The sequence below is a fragment of the Balaenoptera physalus genome (genome assembly GCF_965194825.1).
Source record: "Balaenoptera physalus genome assembly, chromosome: 4".
In the NCBI taxonomy this organism is placed as follows: Eukaryota; Metazoa; Chordata; class Mammalia; order Artiodactyla; family Balaenopteridae; genus Balaenoptera; species Balaenoptera physalus.
Window position 1 is genome coordinate 86,931,861 of NC_138891.1, and position 20,152 is coordinate 86,952,012.

Genomic DNA, 20,152 nt, shown 5'->3' on the forward strand with positions numbered 1-20,152 from the left:
TTTCCTCTTTGTCTTACTTATTTTATTTTGTGTCCTACTACACTATACATATCTCTATAATTTGCCCCACTGCCCATTTCCTTATTCCCCCTCCCCCTTTTTTGAACGAGACAGAATTAATTTCTAGTAGCAATTCAAGTCACCTGAAAGAAGTGGAGCTATTTTCGTCTCCCCCTCTTAAAAAACTTAAATAATAATCCCAACCTATTTATGTCCATATTGTTAACAGTATAAATTAGGAAAGTTTACTGCTTTCTTGTCACTTTCGATGACCGGGCACTTTTAAAAATATAATACGTTCAGGAGTTTGGTGGTGCATCTGTGATGTAGGTCTGTATTTATCTTTAACATGTGTGGGCTGTCAGAGACAGTTTCTGGGTTAGAAGACACGTTCTTCAACATCTAGGTTCCTGCAGGAGTTGTGGAGAACTTGGGGCTATTGCGGGGCTGTCCTGGTTTCACTATAGAGGGTTGGTAGGAGTGGGAGGGAGTTTTCAGGTTTCACTTTTAGTAGATGGAAGCAGCTGCAAGGAAACATTTGGTTTTAAATTTTATAGTTTGGTAATTGAAGGAAGAAAAGTATTTTTTCTCATATAAATGACTTTAAAATACTGTCTATCTTCCAGCAAAACATCTGTTTTTCTGCACGTTAATCTTACTGGTGAGCACACGTAAAGTAACTATACTGTAGTACTGTACTTTTCTATGGAGCATTTTCACATACTTTTTCTCCTCTGATCTGCACAGCAACCCAGTGAAGCAGGCATAGAAGACATTTCTCCATCTTACAAAGGTAGAAACTGGGGCATAGAGAGGTGAAATGATTTGTCCAAGGTTACATTACTAGTATATGACAGTCACACCCAGTAATAATATACATCTGTAAGTATCACTAAACATTTGGATGGGCAGTTTTCCTCAATACTTAGCCATTATGCTTTTCACTAACAAGTGCCACTAAGCCAATACTTAGTTATAAACTGAATGGAGTATTTACTCACTTAAAAAAAAAAAAATCAAGTGATCTGAATCTTTCAATAGTTGAGGTCTTGTTGTAGAAAGTTTTTAAAGAAACCTGTGCAGGACCCAACTTGGCAGGGAATGTCAGCTAGGCAATGAGCTATTTATGTCAAGTTGCACTATGACTTTTGGGTAAAAGAAAAAAGATCAGGATTAAAACATAATCAATAATTTTGAATTTAATGCTTTAAAGGTTTGGATTTTAAAACTGTTTCTAACCACAACTAGGCGATACTACAAATATCAAATCTCTGAAGTCTGTGCTTCTATAATTATAATGTTATCAGAACGTTTAGGATAAAGATATGGAAAAGCAAATTACTTTATATGCAGTGATTTGGCATGATAAATTCACCATGAAATAATTCAGAATAATGATATGCAAAGCACTTGGGGCATGAGTTTATATCTTTATCACTAATACTTCGTTGTTATTAATGCTGCCAAACAGAAATAACTCACTTTATTATACAAGACAAACTCACAAAGGAGAAAGAGAGCTAATGACTTCACTGTAAACAACATACTATTTTTAAAAATCCACTTACTTTTTTGTTTTACTTATTTGTTTATAAATTCAAGCAGTGTGGTAGTTGATAGACAAGATTTATTAAGAAAATACCTGAGAGGGAAAAATAAAAACAATGCTAATCATCCACTGCAGAGTAAAGCTCTCCAACCCTGTGTCTGGTCCCCTTCCCTCAAACTCCCTTTACCCCACACCACTTCTTCTTTTTTATTTTATTCTATTGTCTTCTAGATTTTTTCTTGTGTTCAAATTATATTTTGATGTCCCCATTAAAATCTTTTATAAAAGATTCTATCATTTATAAAAGTCACAGATATTGAGATTATGAGTTACTGAAAAGGAATCCTCCACCTTTTTTCTTCTTGGGCTAATTTTGACCATTTGTTATTATCTCCCAGTAGGGGGCAGGCAGTAACAAGAAGAGGAGATGATAAAAATCAAGGCAGGGCTGTTTGGTAGCTTCAGCGGTTTGCAAAACACCGAAAAAGAGATTAAAAGCAATTGAGAAAAAGAAGGTGTTTGTCCTCATTAATTTCAGTCTTCTCTTCCTTTTCTAATTTGTGATAGCTGTGAATTTACACATTATAGTAATTTTTAGGTGTGGTTTCCTCTAAACATCCATGCTTAAACAATTAATAAATGAACCAAAAGTCTTTATATAGTCTTGTATATAGAGTGTGTGTCTGTGTGTGTGTGTCTGTGTGTGTGCGTGTGTGTGTGTGGGAATAGGGCCTAAAAATTGTTAGCAATCTAAATTAGAGAGATCAAGCTAAGATGAAACAAACGGAGAACATTTTCAGTCAGTCTTGAAATTGTGTATGAATCTAGTAAAAATCCAAAGATAGGAGAAATTATGGTGGGTTGGACTTATTGAAGCCTTTATGGAAGAGATGGGTCTTGAAAGGTTTGGATAGATGCGGAAAGGCAGAGATAGAAAGTGGGAGGAGGAGACGTGTAGCATGATCAAAGGCAAGGTTGTTCAGGGAGAAAAAGAACTCTTAGCTTCATGGATCAGAGATTGGTTGTTATATGATTGCGGGAAATAAGGCTGAATTTCAGGGGTCCTTGATCTCTAAACAAAGAAACTTGGATACTGTACACTAGTCAGGAAAATAATATAATAAAACAATATTTTGGAGAAAAATGTGGCATCGGTATCTCACTGAGTGGGAGTGGCACTTGGTAAAGCTTTATTCTGAAGCAGGGGCAAGAGCTCCTACCCTTGAGTTTACATTTTAGGAAGGCCCATGATATTACTGAGAGACATTGGCAGCTGAGAAGGGAAGTTTCTTTGCAGAGGAAGATGTTAAATTCAGTATAGAAAGGGCAAACACATAGGATGAAAATCCCTAAGAGTACTTGGAAGTATAGCACATCCAGAATTTGTGGATGGAGGATCCCACAAAGAGAGTACACATGAAGAGATAAAAATAATAGAATAAACTCTAGAGATTTTTGGATTTGGGTCCTAGGAGTGATAATTATTTCTTCCTCTCTATAACAGAGAGTAAGATCTGAGAAGAGATGGGAAGGGAGACAATCTGCTGTATAAATGGAATGCTTCACTTTTAATAAGAGGATAGAAACTCTTCTGAAATTGCAGAGTAAGATGAGAAGTTGGATGTAAGGATGCTAATAGGTTGAGGATAGAAATAAGGAAATGGGAACAAATGAGAGTTCCACAGTAGATAAATTCCTTCCCAATAAAGTCATGAGTATTTCAGTTAATGGTGCTAGTTAATAAGATAATTCAGTTTTCATTTGGTTTTATGTTGTATCTGAAAAATCAATCTGTACAGTGATTAAAATGTAGTAACTTTTAATATATACTTTTGCCTCTTCCCCCTTGTTGTCATCAACACACATTTGATAATTCCTAAATGGGATTAGGGAGCAGATCTGTGGTTATGAAATGACTTCGGACTGTGTGATGCTAACTGCTCCTAAGAATCAAACCATTACTTTTTTTTATAGTTATAAACTTTAAAAGTTGAGTTTTGAGCAGAGAATGTTTATTAGCGAGGACCCTTGGAAGAAACAGCTGGAAAGTAGGACAAGGGAGCAGAGGGAGAAGTCCACCAGCAATCTTAACCATGACCCTCATCTGACCCCTCATGGGGGTCTCTAGAGTTAAAGTGGCTCCAGAGAGACTCTGCATTGAATCAAAATGGCTGGGGCTTTATACCTCCAAATTAGTCAACGGCTGCCCTGGGAAAAGTCTGACTGTGCGTGAGATAACTGAGGTGATCTCCGAAGATGCTGAGAACTGAAGGCTGTCTGCTGACAGTGCTCCTAGCAGCAGGAGCAGAAACTCATTCCTCGAATAGGATTCTGGGTACACATACTATCTCCATCATAGCTGCCATTTCCAGGGCTCTTCATTCCTCCCTGAATTTCTGAGTTTCTGTCTGGTGTTATTTCCCTTCAACCTAAATAATTTCTATTATCATCACTAGTAGTGTAGTTCTGCTGTTGAGGAGTTCTCTTAGTTTCCTTTTATCTGAATATGCTTCATTCTTGCATATTTATTCTTGCATATTTTTGCTGGATGTAGAATTCTGGTTGACTTTTTTTCTTTCAGCACTTTAAAAATGTTGTTTCACCATTTCTGATGAGAAGTTGGCAGACTCAAAACATTGCCCCTCTGACTATAATGAGTCATTTTTTTTCTGGCCGCTTTAAAGATTTTCTCCTTATTGTCAGTTTCACCACATATAATGTGTCTATGTATAGTTATTTTCATACTTATCCTGCTTGAGGACTACTGAGATTCTTGAATCTGTAAATTTATGCTTTACAGCAAATTTAGGGAAATTTTTAATCACTATTTTCTTCAAATATTTTATCTATCAACTTTCTATGCTACTTCATTGCAGGTCCCTATAGCTATTATAGGTTGTTTTTTTCAATTTTTTTTTCTCTCTGCTCTTCAGATTGGATAACTTCTACTGATATATTTTTAAGTTTGCTAACAATTTCCTCTCTCACTTCTCTTAAGGCCATCCACTGAATATTTTATTTCAGATATTGTATTTTTCAATTTTAGAGTTTCCATTTATTTTGTAACTTGTCTCTTTTCATTCTGTTGAGATTTTTTGTTTTTTCATTCATTGTGAGTCTATTTTCTTTTATATCACTGAGCATAGTTTAATATTTACTTTATGGTCCTTTTCTGATAATTGCAGTATCTGTGTCAATTTGAGGTTGATTTTCCTTTAATGTTTTTTTTTTCTTCTAAGAATGGGCCACATTGCCCTGGTTCTCTGTAGGGTGAGTAATTTTGTTTAGATTGTGAATATTACATCTTAGAGTCTATATTCTGTTATATTACTTTGTTGATTTTTTTTCCCCAGAAAACATTTACCTTGGTGGAACTCAAACTAAAAACTCTCTCAGACAGTATTTTATTTCATTATTTTTTTAAAAAAATTTATTTATTTATTTATTTATTTAGGCTGCACCAGGTCTTAGTTGTGGCACGCGGGATCTTTGTTGTGGCATGTGAACTTTTAGCTGCGGCATGCGAAATCTTAGTTGCAGCATGCATGCAGGATCTAGTTCCCCGACCAGGGATTGAACCCGGGCCCCCTGCATTGGGAGCATAGAGCCCTACCCACTGGGCCACCAGGGAAGTCCCATCTCTTGGACAGTATTTTAAATCTCGGTGCTTTTACTTTTAGCTAGTTGGCTTCAAGTGCGCCCTGCCATGTGGGGCTTGGGGTCAGCCAGAGAGGTGGGTACAGTTTATACACAGAATTTAGAACTCTAGCTCTCTGTCTCTCTCAATTTCAAGAGACCAAGGCTGCCCCGAAATTTATCTTCTTGTTCTTCAGAGAACTGTGGGTTTTCTATTAGAGTTTTAGCTGTCCAGTGTCATGCCAACTGCAGCCTTTCCTGGGACTAGAAGTGGTAAATATGGGAAACTTTCTTTCTTTCAAGGATTGATACCTCTCAAGAATCTTCTTGCTTTTTCTACTTGCCAGTGGCTTCAAATAGTTGTTTTTCTATTTTGTCCAGAATTTGTGGTTGTTATGTGTGGAAGCTTACTTGTCCATAAACAAAGTAGAACTTTCTTCAAATCTATGCCTTTTTAATATCATTGTGTTTTTACCAAGTGATATTGATTTGGTTGGTTGTATTGTCTTGGACATTTAGATCAAATGTATTATATTATTAAATGCCTTTTTGTTTTCTAAATTTCATCCATGCCTTGACTATTTTGGTGCTTTTCATTTTTCTCAAGAAAATCTCACTCCCCTTTCCCTTGTTTTCTAGATTCTTATATATCTCTGTATTGGACTTAAAGATCCGTCATGAGATATAATTCTAACCGCTAGCTATGTCATCTTTAAGAAATTACTTGCCCCCCTTTAAACAGTAATTTCCTCATTTGTGAAATAAAGGAGATGCATGACACTATTGAGAAGTACTGAGTTTTCAGACAGGAAGGATTTTAGAAACCTTCAAATTAAATTCTTTCATTTTATACATGGGCAAATAAAGCCCAGAAATGTTTGAGGAATTCCTAAAGACATAACCCAACTTTTTAGTGGATGAGCTGAGCTTGGAAATCCTCCATAGCACCAAAAATAGAGGGGAAAATGGATGTGGCAAGCATATGTGGGAGAATCTATGGTTTTTTAGATGTGATGTACTTGAAGTAACAGCAAGCATTCAAGTGAAGAGAAATAGCAGCTTAAGGGTTGAGATTTTTGTTTAGGAAAAATAAGTCAAGGCTAGCATGTGGGCTAGTTTTTCTGTCAGTCAATAAGTAAGTGGGTGTCTGCCATGTGTCAGACACTATGCTTCATGCTGCAGATACTTGAATAAGACAGACATTGATCCTGCTCTCATGGACCTTAGAATCTGATAAGAAAGGTAGATATTAACTAAATCATCACAAATAATTAAACAATATAAAATGTGTAAAGAGAAGTATAGGGTGGCATGGAAATGTGTAATTGGTAAGTCTGATCTGGTCTGAGGGTCAGGGAAGACTGCCCTGTGGAAGTGAGGTTTAAGATGAAGATGAGCAGAAAATAGCTAGGCAAGGAGGGTTGAGGGGATGAACATTCCAGAGAGTCAAACAGCCTGTATGAGGGCAGAGGGAGCTACACTGTGACTGAAGTGGTAAAACAAGGAGAAAGCAACTATGTCGAGGTCCAATTCAAATTCTGGAGGTGGGAAAGGATGGTGAGAGAAGGTATAAAGAGAAAGAGGGGCAGGCGAGACTTGGGGCAATACCTTTATTAAGGTGCCTGAGGAGACAGGCAGGCTTGCAAATGAGGAGACAGATAGAGAGAAGCACAGGGTAGTGGTAGAGGTGAAGGAAGGGGTTTTAGAGGGAGAGGAAAATAATAGCATCAAAATACGCCAAGCAACTCAGGAACAGAAGCATTGAAGAAAGGTCTAAAGTTTGACTGTAAAGGGCCTGGTGACCTTCAAAATTGTGGTTTGAATGGAAGGGTATAAGAGCCACAAATTGCTGACATAGAGGATGGAGTGGGTGGGGGGGAAATTGAGGCTGTGGGCTTAGACCACCAATTCTATGTTAATTTTCTATCAACATAGGGGGAGCCTGAGTATGTTCAAACTGTGTCATTGGAGAACAGTCAGTGATTCGGTAAAGATGTTTTCCCAAACAGGGTGTTCGCATATGCAGTTTTAAATTGTTTAGTGATTTCTTTTCTTTGTCTTTGCTATTTTGTTACTTTACCATGAAATACTATGCCATCTTTCCCTACAATTTATCTATTACGTAATATGGGAGTATCTGGTTATAGGATTTATTTTTGTGGTATTGACAATCTTTGAAAACATGTTCAAGTAGTAAATAGTGGTAGATTCAAAATTATTAAATCTAGTTGTTTTTATTCTCCAAAATAGCATTCTCTCTGCTTTTTTTGGCTCTCTCCTACATGTTACCCAGAGGTTGTTCTAAGCCAGTAATTTTAAGCTAGTTGCCAGACAGAGTCACCCGCAGGGCCTAAAATATTAAAGATACAGTGGTGGTATCTTAAGCCTACTTAATCAGACCTTTCAGGGCATCTGGACTTTCACAAATTTTTGCAGGTTATTCTGATGGGAGCTAGGATTAAGAACACTGTTTTAGGTCTTTCTTCATTACCCAAACTAACCCTGTTGTCCCAGATCTACAGGCTGCTATAGATCAGATTCTGCTCACCTTCAGATTTACCCATCATCCAATGTGGACTTTAACTTCCCCAAATGATAAGGTTTCTGAGGGCTAATGCCTTGCCTTATTCATTCTACCATCCCCAGAGCTCTGCACAGCTACCTGAAGCTGAGTACGTATACTCAGAAAACGTCTGTCAACCTAAACTTCCTCAAAATGTCTCTTGTATCTGTAACCACTCTTGCCCTTTATGCTTCTCTCTCAGAAACCAAGTGTCAGTCTTCAAAAGCAAGCCTCCACTTTGTGTTTGTCTCATCTCCTCCCCCTACCTCTAGGATCCTGCTTTACCAGTTAGCCTCCTTCATTCTTGTAACTTCTAGCGCTCCCTCTTTCTGTCTACAAATATGCTATGTTCTCCTCTCTTCTTAAATACCCTCTCAGTCCTCATAGTTCCAGATATTGCCCCATGTCTCTCTTTCAGGTTTGACATGAAAGGATAAAGCCACTGTCCCATTCTCCCATACCTTCAAGGTCAAACTTCTTGAAAGAGCAAGTCTACATTTGTTGACAATTGCTTCTGCTTGGCCCCTTGCAGTCTGTTCTGTCCCTCCCACTGTACCATAACACTACTTTCTTACAGCTCCTAAATGTCTCTGATGACCTTGTTAGCAAATCATAAAGCCTCTTAGTCCTTACTTTAAGACTTTTCATACATGATTTGACCTTGATTATTTCTGTCTTGAAATCTCTTTCCCTGGCTTCAAGACACTGCATTTACTTTCTACTTTTCCTCATCATTTCTGCTAACTTCACTTCCTCCAACAGATCCCTAATTTTAAATGTTTTCAAGACTCTGGTTGTGGCCTCTTCTCTAATTTCCACAGAGACAGCAATTTGGCAGCCCATGGGCTGGATCTGGCTTGAAGAGAATTTTGACTGGTTCATGTAATATTTTTAAAAATTTGAATTTGTTGCCAATATTTTTAAATTGGGAGATTTTACCCAAAAATCCTGAGATAGCGTCTAGGGTTGCTGTGAGGATTAAGCTAAATGATGTATATAAAGCACTTAATACTGTGTCTGAATTTTACAAACATTAAAAAAAAATCGTATCAATAATTATTTTGCAGTTTCCAAAGCTCTTTCATAGATATTATTTTATAACTTATTTAATTGGCCCCTACAGATTGACTTTTTGGTTGTTTCTAGTTTTTTTTCTTGGAATTAAAAACTATGCTGGAATTAATATCCTAGAACATAAGGCATACCTTGGAGATATTGTGGGTTCAGTTCCAGACCACCACAATAAAGTGAATATTGCAATAAAGTGAGTCACACAAACTTTTTGGTTTCCCAGTGCATATAAAAGTTATGTCTACACTATACTGTAGTCTATTAAGTATGCAATAGCATTATGTCTAAAAAACAATGTACATACCTTAATTTAAAAACGCTATTACTAAAAAATGTTAACCATCATCTGACAACACAGGGTTGCCACAAAACTTCAATTTGTAAAAAACTTAGTAAAGTGAAGCACAGTAAAAGGAGGTATGTCTGTATCTTTGTATATTTGATATGCATATATATTCATGATCTGTCCACTGAACACACTGACCCTTGTGATCACTGATACATATTTGTACAACATCTTCCATGAGTTAGGGAACAAATCTGTCTTCATTAACTAGTTTTGGACTATGTGATGGTAACTGCCTCAAAAAAATTAGCCCAACAATATGGCTTTTATTAATACTGTGTCCTAATAAAATGATGCAGACTTTGTGACTATCGTCACACACACAAAAATTATTCCCAGAAATATGGTTTTTATTAGCATTGTGTCCTATCTATATTTCTTTTCCAAATAGCTAATTAGTTCTCCTAGTATCATTTATCAGTGGTATAAATAATCATCCTTCCCCTTACGAATTTAAATGACCACTGTTATCAGATACTAAATTCCCATATGTGTAGATAAAGCAGCTGAGGTTCAGAGAGTAATCTGTGCAAGATTACAGAGGTAATAAATGGAAGAGCCAAAATGTTAGTTGATTTTCTTACTCTAATTTTGGTGTTTTTTTTCTATTTTGTCTCTGCTAAAACTTTGGGTTTTTACCCAATATTTTGTTTACTGAACACCTAATTAGGTGTTGCCTGCTACTAAATTAATGTATTTTAAAACATAAATCACTTTCATAAAGTGTAAGAACACGAAATATATGTTGTGATACCAGGATCAATTGTTGACATTATTATGTTAAAGAAAGTAAGTATTCTTGTGTTTCTTTGTACTTATTTTAATTTTCTTGTATAGTGACATATATAATATATATTGCAAAGTGTATGATATATGTGCATTTTAAAGAACAATTATACAGTGAATATCTATGTAAATTAAGACATAGACTGTTGCCAATTCTTCCTCAATTATAGCTCCCAAACTTTGCTCTAAAGGTAGCCATTATCTTTTGGGATAATCATTCTCTTTGGGGTACAATCATTCCCTGTTTTTTTTTTACATTTTACCATGTACATATGTAGTCCCTAACAATAAAACTTATTTTGCCTTTTTTTTTTGGTATTGTGCATAAATGGAATCATACTATGTATATTATTTTATCACTACATTTATTTACTCAGTATTATGTTTGAGATTTAGCTATATTTAAGTTTGTAGCTGCTGTTCATTAATATAAATAATTTTTATCATACAATTTCAGATGTTTACAAAATAGTTTTTTTCCCCTGGAAAAATTCTGCTGCAGAAATAACAAATATGATTTAAAATAAAAAATTTCTTATTTTGCATTTCAGTTTCTTTCCTTTTTTGGAGGCAAGGATCATGTTAATTGAAATATTAAGCTATGAGACAGATGAAGGAGATAGTTTTAATTTTAAAAGGCATGTTTCATTTTATATTGCCAAAATGGCAAACATTTATTTTGCTTTTCTCTTCTCTTTCCATAGGAAAATACATTTGTCTCAGGGAAAAAATCCTGAAATCATTATGGGAGACTAGATTTATAGCAAAAGCTGAAACTATCTTTTTTTTAGCCCTGGTCTTTCTTCAGATCTAGTATATTCCCTCCAGATACATGTTCTCTGCACATAAAAGTACTTTTATTTGGAATGTTCTCCTCTCATTCTCTTTCTTATTATCAGCTTCTTGTTCATTGGGCCATGTATTAATCACCTATTACTGCATAATAAATTACCCCCTAACAAATATTTATACTCTCACAGTGAGCCAAGAGTGAGTGAGAGAGAAAACACCAGGATAGAAGCCACAGTCTGTTTATAACTTAATCTTGGCAGTGACATTCTATCACTTCTGCTGTATTCTATTTGTTAGCAGTGAGTTAGTAAATCCAGCCCACACTCAAGAGAAGGGGATTTTACAAAGACACAAATACCAGGAAGGGGGAACAGTAGGAGCCATCTTAGAGGCTGCCTACCATGCCTCAGTACTAGGATAAGTTACTCAAGGTACATTTTATGTACTTTTCATTTATTGCTATTGCAATTTCACATAATTATTTGATTATTTGGTTAATGTGTATTGTCCCCATTAGATTGAAAGCTCCATGATAAATGGGCATTTATTGAGTGCTTAGCTATTGTAATTGAATAAATAAATATTATTAACGCAGCTTCCAGCTTCCCTCCACCAGTCCAAAAGCTCTTATATATGTGATAGGTGGTCACTAAGATACCATCTCAATGAAAGCTAGTGAAAGAAGGCAGAAAAAAACCTATTTCTTTTCTTCCAAAATTTCTCGTAAAATTAGTGCATTACTTTTCAGGTAGCTTTAGTAGAGAAAAATATCACATGAGTCTGTTATTCCAACTATTCCTGTTTCCTATTTAGAAAATAAAATTGGGGGGAAAATTGGCTATGCTTTCAATTATTCTTACAGGGGTAAGAGTACTTTTAAATTATATATCAGAAAAAAAATTGTACATTAGGATCCCTTCCCCCAAAGTTACAAAGTTTATGGATTTTCTGGCCAATTATCATGGACTTCCACTAGTTCCCAACATGAAAATCATTGCATTAGAGGCAGAAATAGAATTAGACTATTTGGATGACAATTCATCTTATTTTCAGGACCTCTAAAGAAAACAATTCAATGTCTCTTCTTGCTTGAATCCATTCATAACTCTAAAAACTGTTGGGAAATAATACTTTTATGTCTAACCTATATCCACAAAATGCAGTTTTATAAAACACAATACAAACATACAAACTAAAATGTTAAGGTTGATATTTTAAGCTTTCTGGAGCCAAAAAGTTATAGTAAAGTTTTCTATACTGTATTTACTTCACCATACTGGTGATTAGAAAAAGTTATGTGCTCAGTATAGCTAAATAAAGTTCTTCTGGCAATGTAATTTTAATTTTCTTTGTGTGATTAAGATCTCAGTCTCAGAGTTGCACTTATTTTAAATGAAACTTGAATCTTTAGGAGAGATGTACGGTTTCCTTTTTACTGGGTTTAAAACCTCAGTTTGTAATGTTCATTGGATACCTTTCACTAGTTATTCCTTACTTATTAAGTAAGGATGACAGTCTATGTTTTGCAGAGGAGAGAACTAGAGTAAATAAATTCATTTAATTATTTATAATGATTCAGGGAAGAAGCAGAGTAAGAAGTAAAACTCATATCTCTCATATTTTTCTGCCATTGCTTAATCCAAAATCATCCAGTTCCGTATTTATTATAACTTGCAGAGTTTTGAAGTTTGAAAGCTTGAAACACCAAATATTTTCCTTGTGTAAAATATCAGAATATTCCCACAGATTTCAGTGTATTGAAATATATCCAATATATTTCAATGTATTCTATGTTCCTTCTTTTAAAGAGTTGATAGTAAGTTCATTAAATGTTAAATAACAATAAAGATGACAAGATGCAAAGACCATAATAAGCAATAAGAATGACTTCTAATTAGTTCAATACTAGCATAGAAGCCTCAAGTTTTGGAGAGAAATATCAGAAGACATGTAAAAATAAAGCTATTCTACATTATTCTCTTTTACAGCTATATGGTCATTTTATTAGAGCATAGCCAGATACTTTAAGCTACAGTTTTGCTTCAATTTTAGAATTCTTTTAGCTTAAAATTCATTTGATCAGACTCCTTACTGCTTGTTTGTATTCTCCCAAAACCTTGCCAATGAATGAAAGGGCAGAAAAATCTTTAATTTTTTGTTTTCCATCTTCATACATTAGAAATTATACTGACTATACTGACTATTTAAGTATGGCATAATCCATGTTCTATTTTGGTTAATAACAGTTACTGAATCAGAGGTTTTTATTGAGAATGGTGAAATTATCAGAAATGCCTATCTAACTTTTTTAGTCAGTAGAGCCCAGCAGAGCACAGGATTTTACAATAGATAAAAACTGTTAAGTAGCACAAGAAAACCATGCGCTGTCTCTGAGAGCCTTTTCCACTCACTGGAGGAAGCCTTTGGAGTATGGGTTTGCACAGTCAATGCCTATACAGTGTCTATTGTGTGGGTGGTATATGCTTGCTCAGGCATATGACAAGGACGATTTGGGAAAGAAAACTCAAAGCGAGTGCTCAAAGTGACTAAGAGGTTTCGTTAGTAGTCAAATCACAAAACATCTTACTTCTACTGATGATTTTGACTTAGATGGAAAAGGGTTTTTTTTAGACATTATTTTCAGCACCAAGCGTTTTTCATTTGTATTTTCTTCTATGTTTATTTGTGTAGATGCATGTTCTAATATTATGTGTGTTACAACCTGATGTTTCTGATATTATTTTTAATTAAATCTAGGGATAATTTATGTACAATTAACTGCGTCCATTTAAAAGGTACATTTTGATGAGGTTTGACAGTTGTATATACCTGTGATCATCATCGCAAACAAGATACAAAACATTTCCATCATTCCCCAAATATTCCTCCATGTATATTGGTAGTCCATCCTTGTCTTCATTCCCATATCTTCAGGCAACCACTGATCTGCCGTTTGTCACCATAAATTAGTTAGCATTTTACATTAGTCGTACTCTTTTGTGTAGTGTGTAGTGTACTCTTTTGTGTCTGCCTTATTTCACTCAAGGGAATGATTTTGAGATTCAATGTTGTGTGTATTCCTTTTCATTGCTGAATAGTATCCCATTGTATGGATAACTAATCTATCTATTTGCTGACTGGCATTTGGGTTGTTTCTAGCTTCTGGTTATTTGTGAATAAAGCTGCTATGAACATTCATGCACAAGTCTTTGTGTGGACATATGTTTTTATTTCTCCTGGGTAAATACTTAGGATTGGAATGGTGAGGTTATATGTGGGCATATGTTTGACTTTTGAAAAACTGCCAGAAATTTTCTAGTGTAGTTATACTTTTTTACATTCCCATTTATAATGTGTGAGAGTTCCAATTGCTTCACATTCTTGCCAATATATATTATCAGTCTTTTTAACTTTAGCCATACTTACAGGTGTGTAATCATTATCTCACTGTGATTTAAGTCTGTATTTCCTCTACGATTACTAATGTTGAACATCTTTTTGTGTATTTATTGGCAATTTGAATATCTTATTGGTGAAGTGTCTGTTCAAGTCATTTGCCTGTTTTTTAATATTGATTTTTAAAATTACTGAATTGTAAAAGTTCTTCACATATTCTACATAGCAGTCTTTTGTTAAATACATGTATTATAAATACTTTCTCCTAATCTGTGGTTTCCCTTTTCATTTTCTTAATGTTCTTTTTCAAAGAGCAAAAGTTTTAAATTTTGATAATGTCCAGTTTATCAAATTTTATTTCATGGTTTGTTATTATGTATTATAAGAAATCTTTGTATATGCCAAAGTCACAGAGATTATCTCCTATGTTTTCTTCTAGAAGTATTACAGTCTCAGCTTTGTACATTTAAGTCAATAATCAAATTTAAGGTAATTTTTTGTGTATGGTATTAAGTAGTGGTTAAAGTTCTTTTTTTCGTCTTACATACGGATATCTAGTTGTTCCACCATCAGTTGTAAAAAAGACTTTTCTTTTCCTTTTAAATTGCCTTAACATTTTTGGTGATAATCGATAGACCACAAATGTGTGAGTCTATTTCCGGACTCTCTATTCCGCTCTATTGAAGTATGTGCCTATCCTTTAGCCAATGCCAGACTGCCTTGATCAGTGCAGCTTCAGAGTAAAGCTTGAAATTAGGTAATATGAGTCTCCCAGTCTTATTCATTTATTAACTGTTGCTTTGGCTATTGTAGGTTTGCACTCCCATATAAATTTCAGCTTCTTAATTTTCACAGAAAAGGCTACTAGATTTTTTTTAAAATTTATTTATTTATTTTTGGCTGTGTTGGGTCTTCGTTGCTGCGTGCAGGCTTTCTCTAGCTGTGGCGAGTGGGGGCTGCTCTTCGTTGCGGTGCGCGGGCTTCATTGCGGTGGCTTCACTTGTTGTGGAGCATGGGCTCTAGGCACGCGGGCTTCAGTAGTTGTGGCATTTGGGCTCAGTCGTTGTGGCTCGTAGGCTCTAGAGCGCAGGCTCAGTAGTTGCGGTGCACGGGCTTATTTGCTCCGTGGCATGTGGGATCTTCCCGGCCCAGGGCTCGAACCTGTGACCCCTGCATTGGCAGGTGGATTCTCACCCACTGTGCCACCAGGGAAGCCCGGGGCTACTAGATTTTAATTAAGACTGTGTTGAATCTGTAGACCAATTTGAGGAGAGTTGACCTCTTGAGTCTTTCCATCCAAGAACAAGTATTTATCTCCATCTATATAGGTATTCTTTAATTTATCTCAGTAATATATTTTGTAGTTTTCAGTGTATAAGCCTTGTGCATCTTTTGTTAAATTTATTCCTAAGTTTTTTCTTTTACATTACTATAAATAGAATTGATGTAAAAATTTTATTTTCTAATTATGTGTTGCTAGTATATAAAAATATAATTTTTTAAAATATTATTTTAATACTATGACCTTGCTAATTTCAATTAATTCTAGGAGCTGTTTTATAGATTTCTAACAATCATGTCATCTGCAAATAAAGACAGTTTTATGTTTCTGTTTCTGATCTATATGCCTTTTTTTCCTCTTGCTTTATTGCAATCGCTAGAACCTGTAGTACAAAATTGAAAAGAAGTAAGAGCAGAAATTCTTGCTTTGTTCTTGATTTTAGAGGGGAAATATTTCGTTATTAGTATGATGTTAGCTATAGGATTTTCACAGATGCTCTTTAACTGTTTGAGGAAGTTTATTTCTATTCCTAGAGTTTTAAAAATCATGAATGCATGGTGAGTTCTGTCAAACGCTTTTTCTACATCTGCTGAAATGATCATATGTTTTTTCTCCCTTATTGTGTTAATGTGGTCAATTTCATTGATTTTTGAGTATTCAATCCACATGCATTCTTGAGAGAAACCTTATATGATCACGTTGTATTACAAGTGCTAGATTTGATTTGTTAATACTTTGTGAAAAATTTTTGTGTCTTAAAGTTTATAAGGGTTACTGCTCTCTCCTTCTTATTTGTAATGTGTTTGCCTGGTTTTGGTGAACAGTTTATTCTACACTCATAAAATGAGTAGGGAAGTGTTCCCTCCTTGTGTATTTTCTGAAGGGGGTTTGTGTGTAGAACTGATATTTCTTCTTTATTAAATGTTTGCTTAAATTTGTCAGTGTAACCAATCTGACGGGAAGATTTTTATCAACAAATTTAATTTCTTTAATAAGTATAAGGCTTTTCAGATTATCAGTTTAATCCCAAATGAGGTTTGAAAGCTGTGTCTTTCAATGAATTTGTCCATTTCATCTGTTACTGAATTTGATTAGCATAAAGTAGTTAATATTTGCTTGTTATTCTTTTCATGAATGTAGTATCTATGTTAACGTCCCTTCTTTCATTCCTGATATTTGTGTTCTGTTTTTTTCTTGATAAATATGGCTATTGGTTTATAAATATTGAAGAACTTTTCAAAGAACCAGCTTTTTTTTTTTTTTTTTTTTTTTGTCACGCCACGGCTTGCAGGATCTTAGTTCCCCGACCAGGGATTGAATCCGGCCCCTGGTAGTGAAAGCACCGAGTCCTAACCACTGGACCACCAGGAAACTCCCAAAGAACCAGCTTTTGATTTTGCTAATTTTTGTCTTCCTTGTTCTGTTTTGTTGATTTCTGCTCTTCCTTTTATTATTTTCTTCTTTCTCTTTTGTTTTTAGCTTTTTCAAGTGGATTTTAGATATTTCTTGTTTTGTAATTAGTATTTAAAGCTATTAATTTTTCTGTAAGCATTGCTTTAGCTGCATATCACAAAATGTGATACTGTATACACTTTTATCTGTCCCTCTTCTTTCACTTAGCAATATGCCCTGGAGATCACTCCATAATAGTAATATAAAGATATCTCTCATTCTTTTTAGTAGTTTCATTATACTTCATTTTGTGGATGTCCCATAATTTAGACAACTAGTTCCCTATGGGTGGCTATTTGGGTTATTTCTAAAAGCCTTGCTATTACAATGTTGTAATGACGAGTCTTCTGTATATATATATTTTCATACTGTTGCCTGCATATCTTTGGGATAGATTCTGAGAAGTGATATGGCTGCGTCAAAAGGAAAATGCATATGTAACTTTGCTATTTACTGTCATATTTTCCATTATCGAATCGGTAACATTTTACATTCCCACCAGCAGTATATTGGCATGCCTATCTCTCTATAGTTGTGCAAAACAGAGTATGTTGTCAAACTTTTGGGTTTTGACTATCTTATTGGTGAGAAATGGCATTTCTGCACAGTTTTAATTTGCGTTTCTTTTACATAAATGATGCTGTGCTTCTTTCTAAATGACTAAGAGACATGTATACTTCTTTTTCTGTAAACTAACTTTCCGTATCTTTAGCCCAGCTTGCTATAGGGTTGTGTTGACCTTTATTTTTAACCCACCTTGAGCCAGCCACATGCCAGGGAGCTGTGCAAATCACTCTTTTAAGCACTGAGGATGAAGAATGAACAACATAGATGAAAATCCCTGCTCTCCTGGAGCTTACAATCTTGTGAGGGAGTGGTGGGTTTGGCCCATGAATTTTGGCAATTGTCTCAAATCTTCCTCCTTAGCTTAACTATTCCCATTCAGATCCAGCATTCATAATGCTTGTATCCATGTGCCATTATAATCCTGATTTTATGGACTTGCCTTTTGATGTGCTCTTTCAGACCGTTGTCTATCAGTATTTCTTCAGAAACATGGCTTGGACTTTCTTCTCCAACTCTCTCAATTTGGGTTAATTTGGGTAGTGTATTTATCCTGGTATACTTCTTAGGATCCAACCCTTGGTTCCTACTCACTGCAGGAAGAACTACTCGCACGAAAATAATTGGGCAATTGGAGCAGCTTACAAGTTGGGCGGCCTTGGCCAAATTGCTTCATCACTGTGTATATATATTTCTTCGTCTCTAAAATGAGGATGATAATACCTGTCAATAGGAGAGACTAAAATGAATAACATGTGCAAATTACCAAAAATCTGTTTCTAACGTGAGTGTTCAAAAATTATTATTTATCAATGTTTTGTAAAAGAAAATGGTAGCTAAGAGAAGTAGTGTATTCAAAATTTTTCCAGAAAAACACTGTGCACTGAATTTTACTGTAAAATGTTTCTCTTTGCTGGACAGATACGTCCATTGTAGATGCATTAGAAGTGTATCATTTCCTCGTGAAAACTTTTAGGAGTGTTGTGTCTTCCACAGTTAGAGCCCGCCAAGATCCAACCTCAATTCTAATCACACATCCAGTTTTTCTCACATAATGGCAATACAATACATAATGTGTAGTTCCTTGAAGATCCCATGGCTTCATGCCTTCTTCTAAATGTCATTCTTTGTGCAATTTTCTTTTTCCTTCTACCTTCCTGGAAAACTGATCTTCTAAGATCCAGCTCAAATATCATCTATTGTAGAGTCTTTCCTAATCTCTTACTACTGCACTCTTAGAATGAAACATCTCTTCTTTTTATCTTCTGGACATTATGTATATTGCTATCATCATACCAACAACTTTATGTTATTATTGTTTACATAGCTAATTTCTCGCCTGGACCTTAGGCTCATGGAGGGAAGAAGGTATTGTTTATTATGATGTCTCTATGCCTAGTGAGTATTTGCCAGGAGTTGATACCCTAAAAATGCTTATTCTCACTTAGAGCTCACCTGATAAAATTTGAACTTAATAGACAGTTGTCTATGTGATGTGATCTCAACAATGTTTAGGAAGCTCCTTTTTTTGCTCTATACCAGCATCCAACCAACACATCACTTCTAAACTTCTTCTACCTCATCACTGGTGCCTGAAAAATCTGTACCAGATAGTACAACACTTTTTCACAATTGGAGATAGATTAAATGCATATAAGCCTGGGAGAAGAAATACTTTGACTTGAATATAAAGACAGGAGGGTGGTAAGGGGCACTCTGGACTGAAAGTAGGAGTATGCCAAACAGGTAGGAAGATCAAGTCAAAAGGTCATACTGAGACAAATTTTTCTGAGACTTTTGCTTGCCTGTCATAATTTACGTATTTATTGGCAACTGCAACCCTAAAATAGCCCAAAGGATGTGAAAAAATGTGATTTTAGGTAGGAGTCAGAAATACTAATGCATATTCCTCTCTTTACTCCATATGTCTTTTCAGAATGCATAAGTGCAGTAATGGAAGATCTTGTTACATCAAACAACTCATTAATGCAGGAGATGGGCAAGGACAATTACAGTTGGGGTAATGCTCACCTTTTAATGATAATATTAATAGAAGAATGCTTGATGCTTGTATAGTTTTTATGTATAGTTTTACTTTTTAACCCCAAGGTAGGTGTATTAGTCAGGGTTCCTGAGAGAAACAGAACAGGATGTACACGTGTGTTGGGCATACATCCTGTAGAGAGAGATTCAGAGAGAGATAGAGAGAGAAAGGTTGTGTTACTTTAAGGAATCGGCTCACACGATTGCAGAGGCTTGGCAAGTCCAAAATATGCAGGGTAGGCCAGCAGGCTAGAGACCCAGGGAAGAGTTGCAGTTTGAGTCTGAAGGCAGACTGCTGGCAGAATTCCCTTTCCCAGAAGGTTATTCTTTTTCTATTAAAACCTTCAACTGATTGGATGAGACCCACCTACATTATGGAGGGTAATTTACTTTACTCAAAGTCTACTCATAAAAGATACCTTCACAGAAAAATCTCAAATAATGTTTGACCAAGTACCTGGGTACTGTGTCCTAGCCAAGTTGTCACAGAAAATTAACCGTCACAGTAGAAAAATGGGGAAGAAAGAGGGATGAACTATTCTTCTCAATTCTGGTTTCCAAATTCTTGAGAATGTACTCTGATTTGTCCTGCTGGGTGAGGTGCCTACCACTGGACCAGACAATTTTAATCAGGGTGTGGCATCTGGAAGGACTATCATCAGCCCAGATCAT

The 20,152-nt window shown here is 35.4% G+C and overlaps 1 protein-coding gene across 3 annotated transcripts in view; it reads left to right on the plus strand.

Annotated features, from left to right (window-relative positions):
- LOC309659921 (cell surface glycoprotein CD200 receptor 1-like) overlaps positions 1–20,152 on the plus strand; it is a 39,022-nt gene that overhangs the window by 5,634 nt on the left and 13,236 nt on the right. For 2 of the 3 annotated variants that reach the window (XM_082460210.1, XM_082460212.1), the window contains exon 2: positions 19,374–19,457. The exons of the other annotated variant lie outside the window; for it this stretch is intronic. In XM_082460210.1, coding sequence (XP_082316336.1) covers positions 19,374–19,457 — 84 coding nt within the window. The remainder of the gene's footprint in view (positions 1–19,373; positions 19,458–20,152) is intronic. 3 annotated transcript variants of the gene reach the window in all.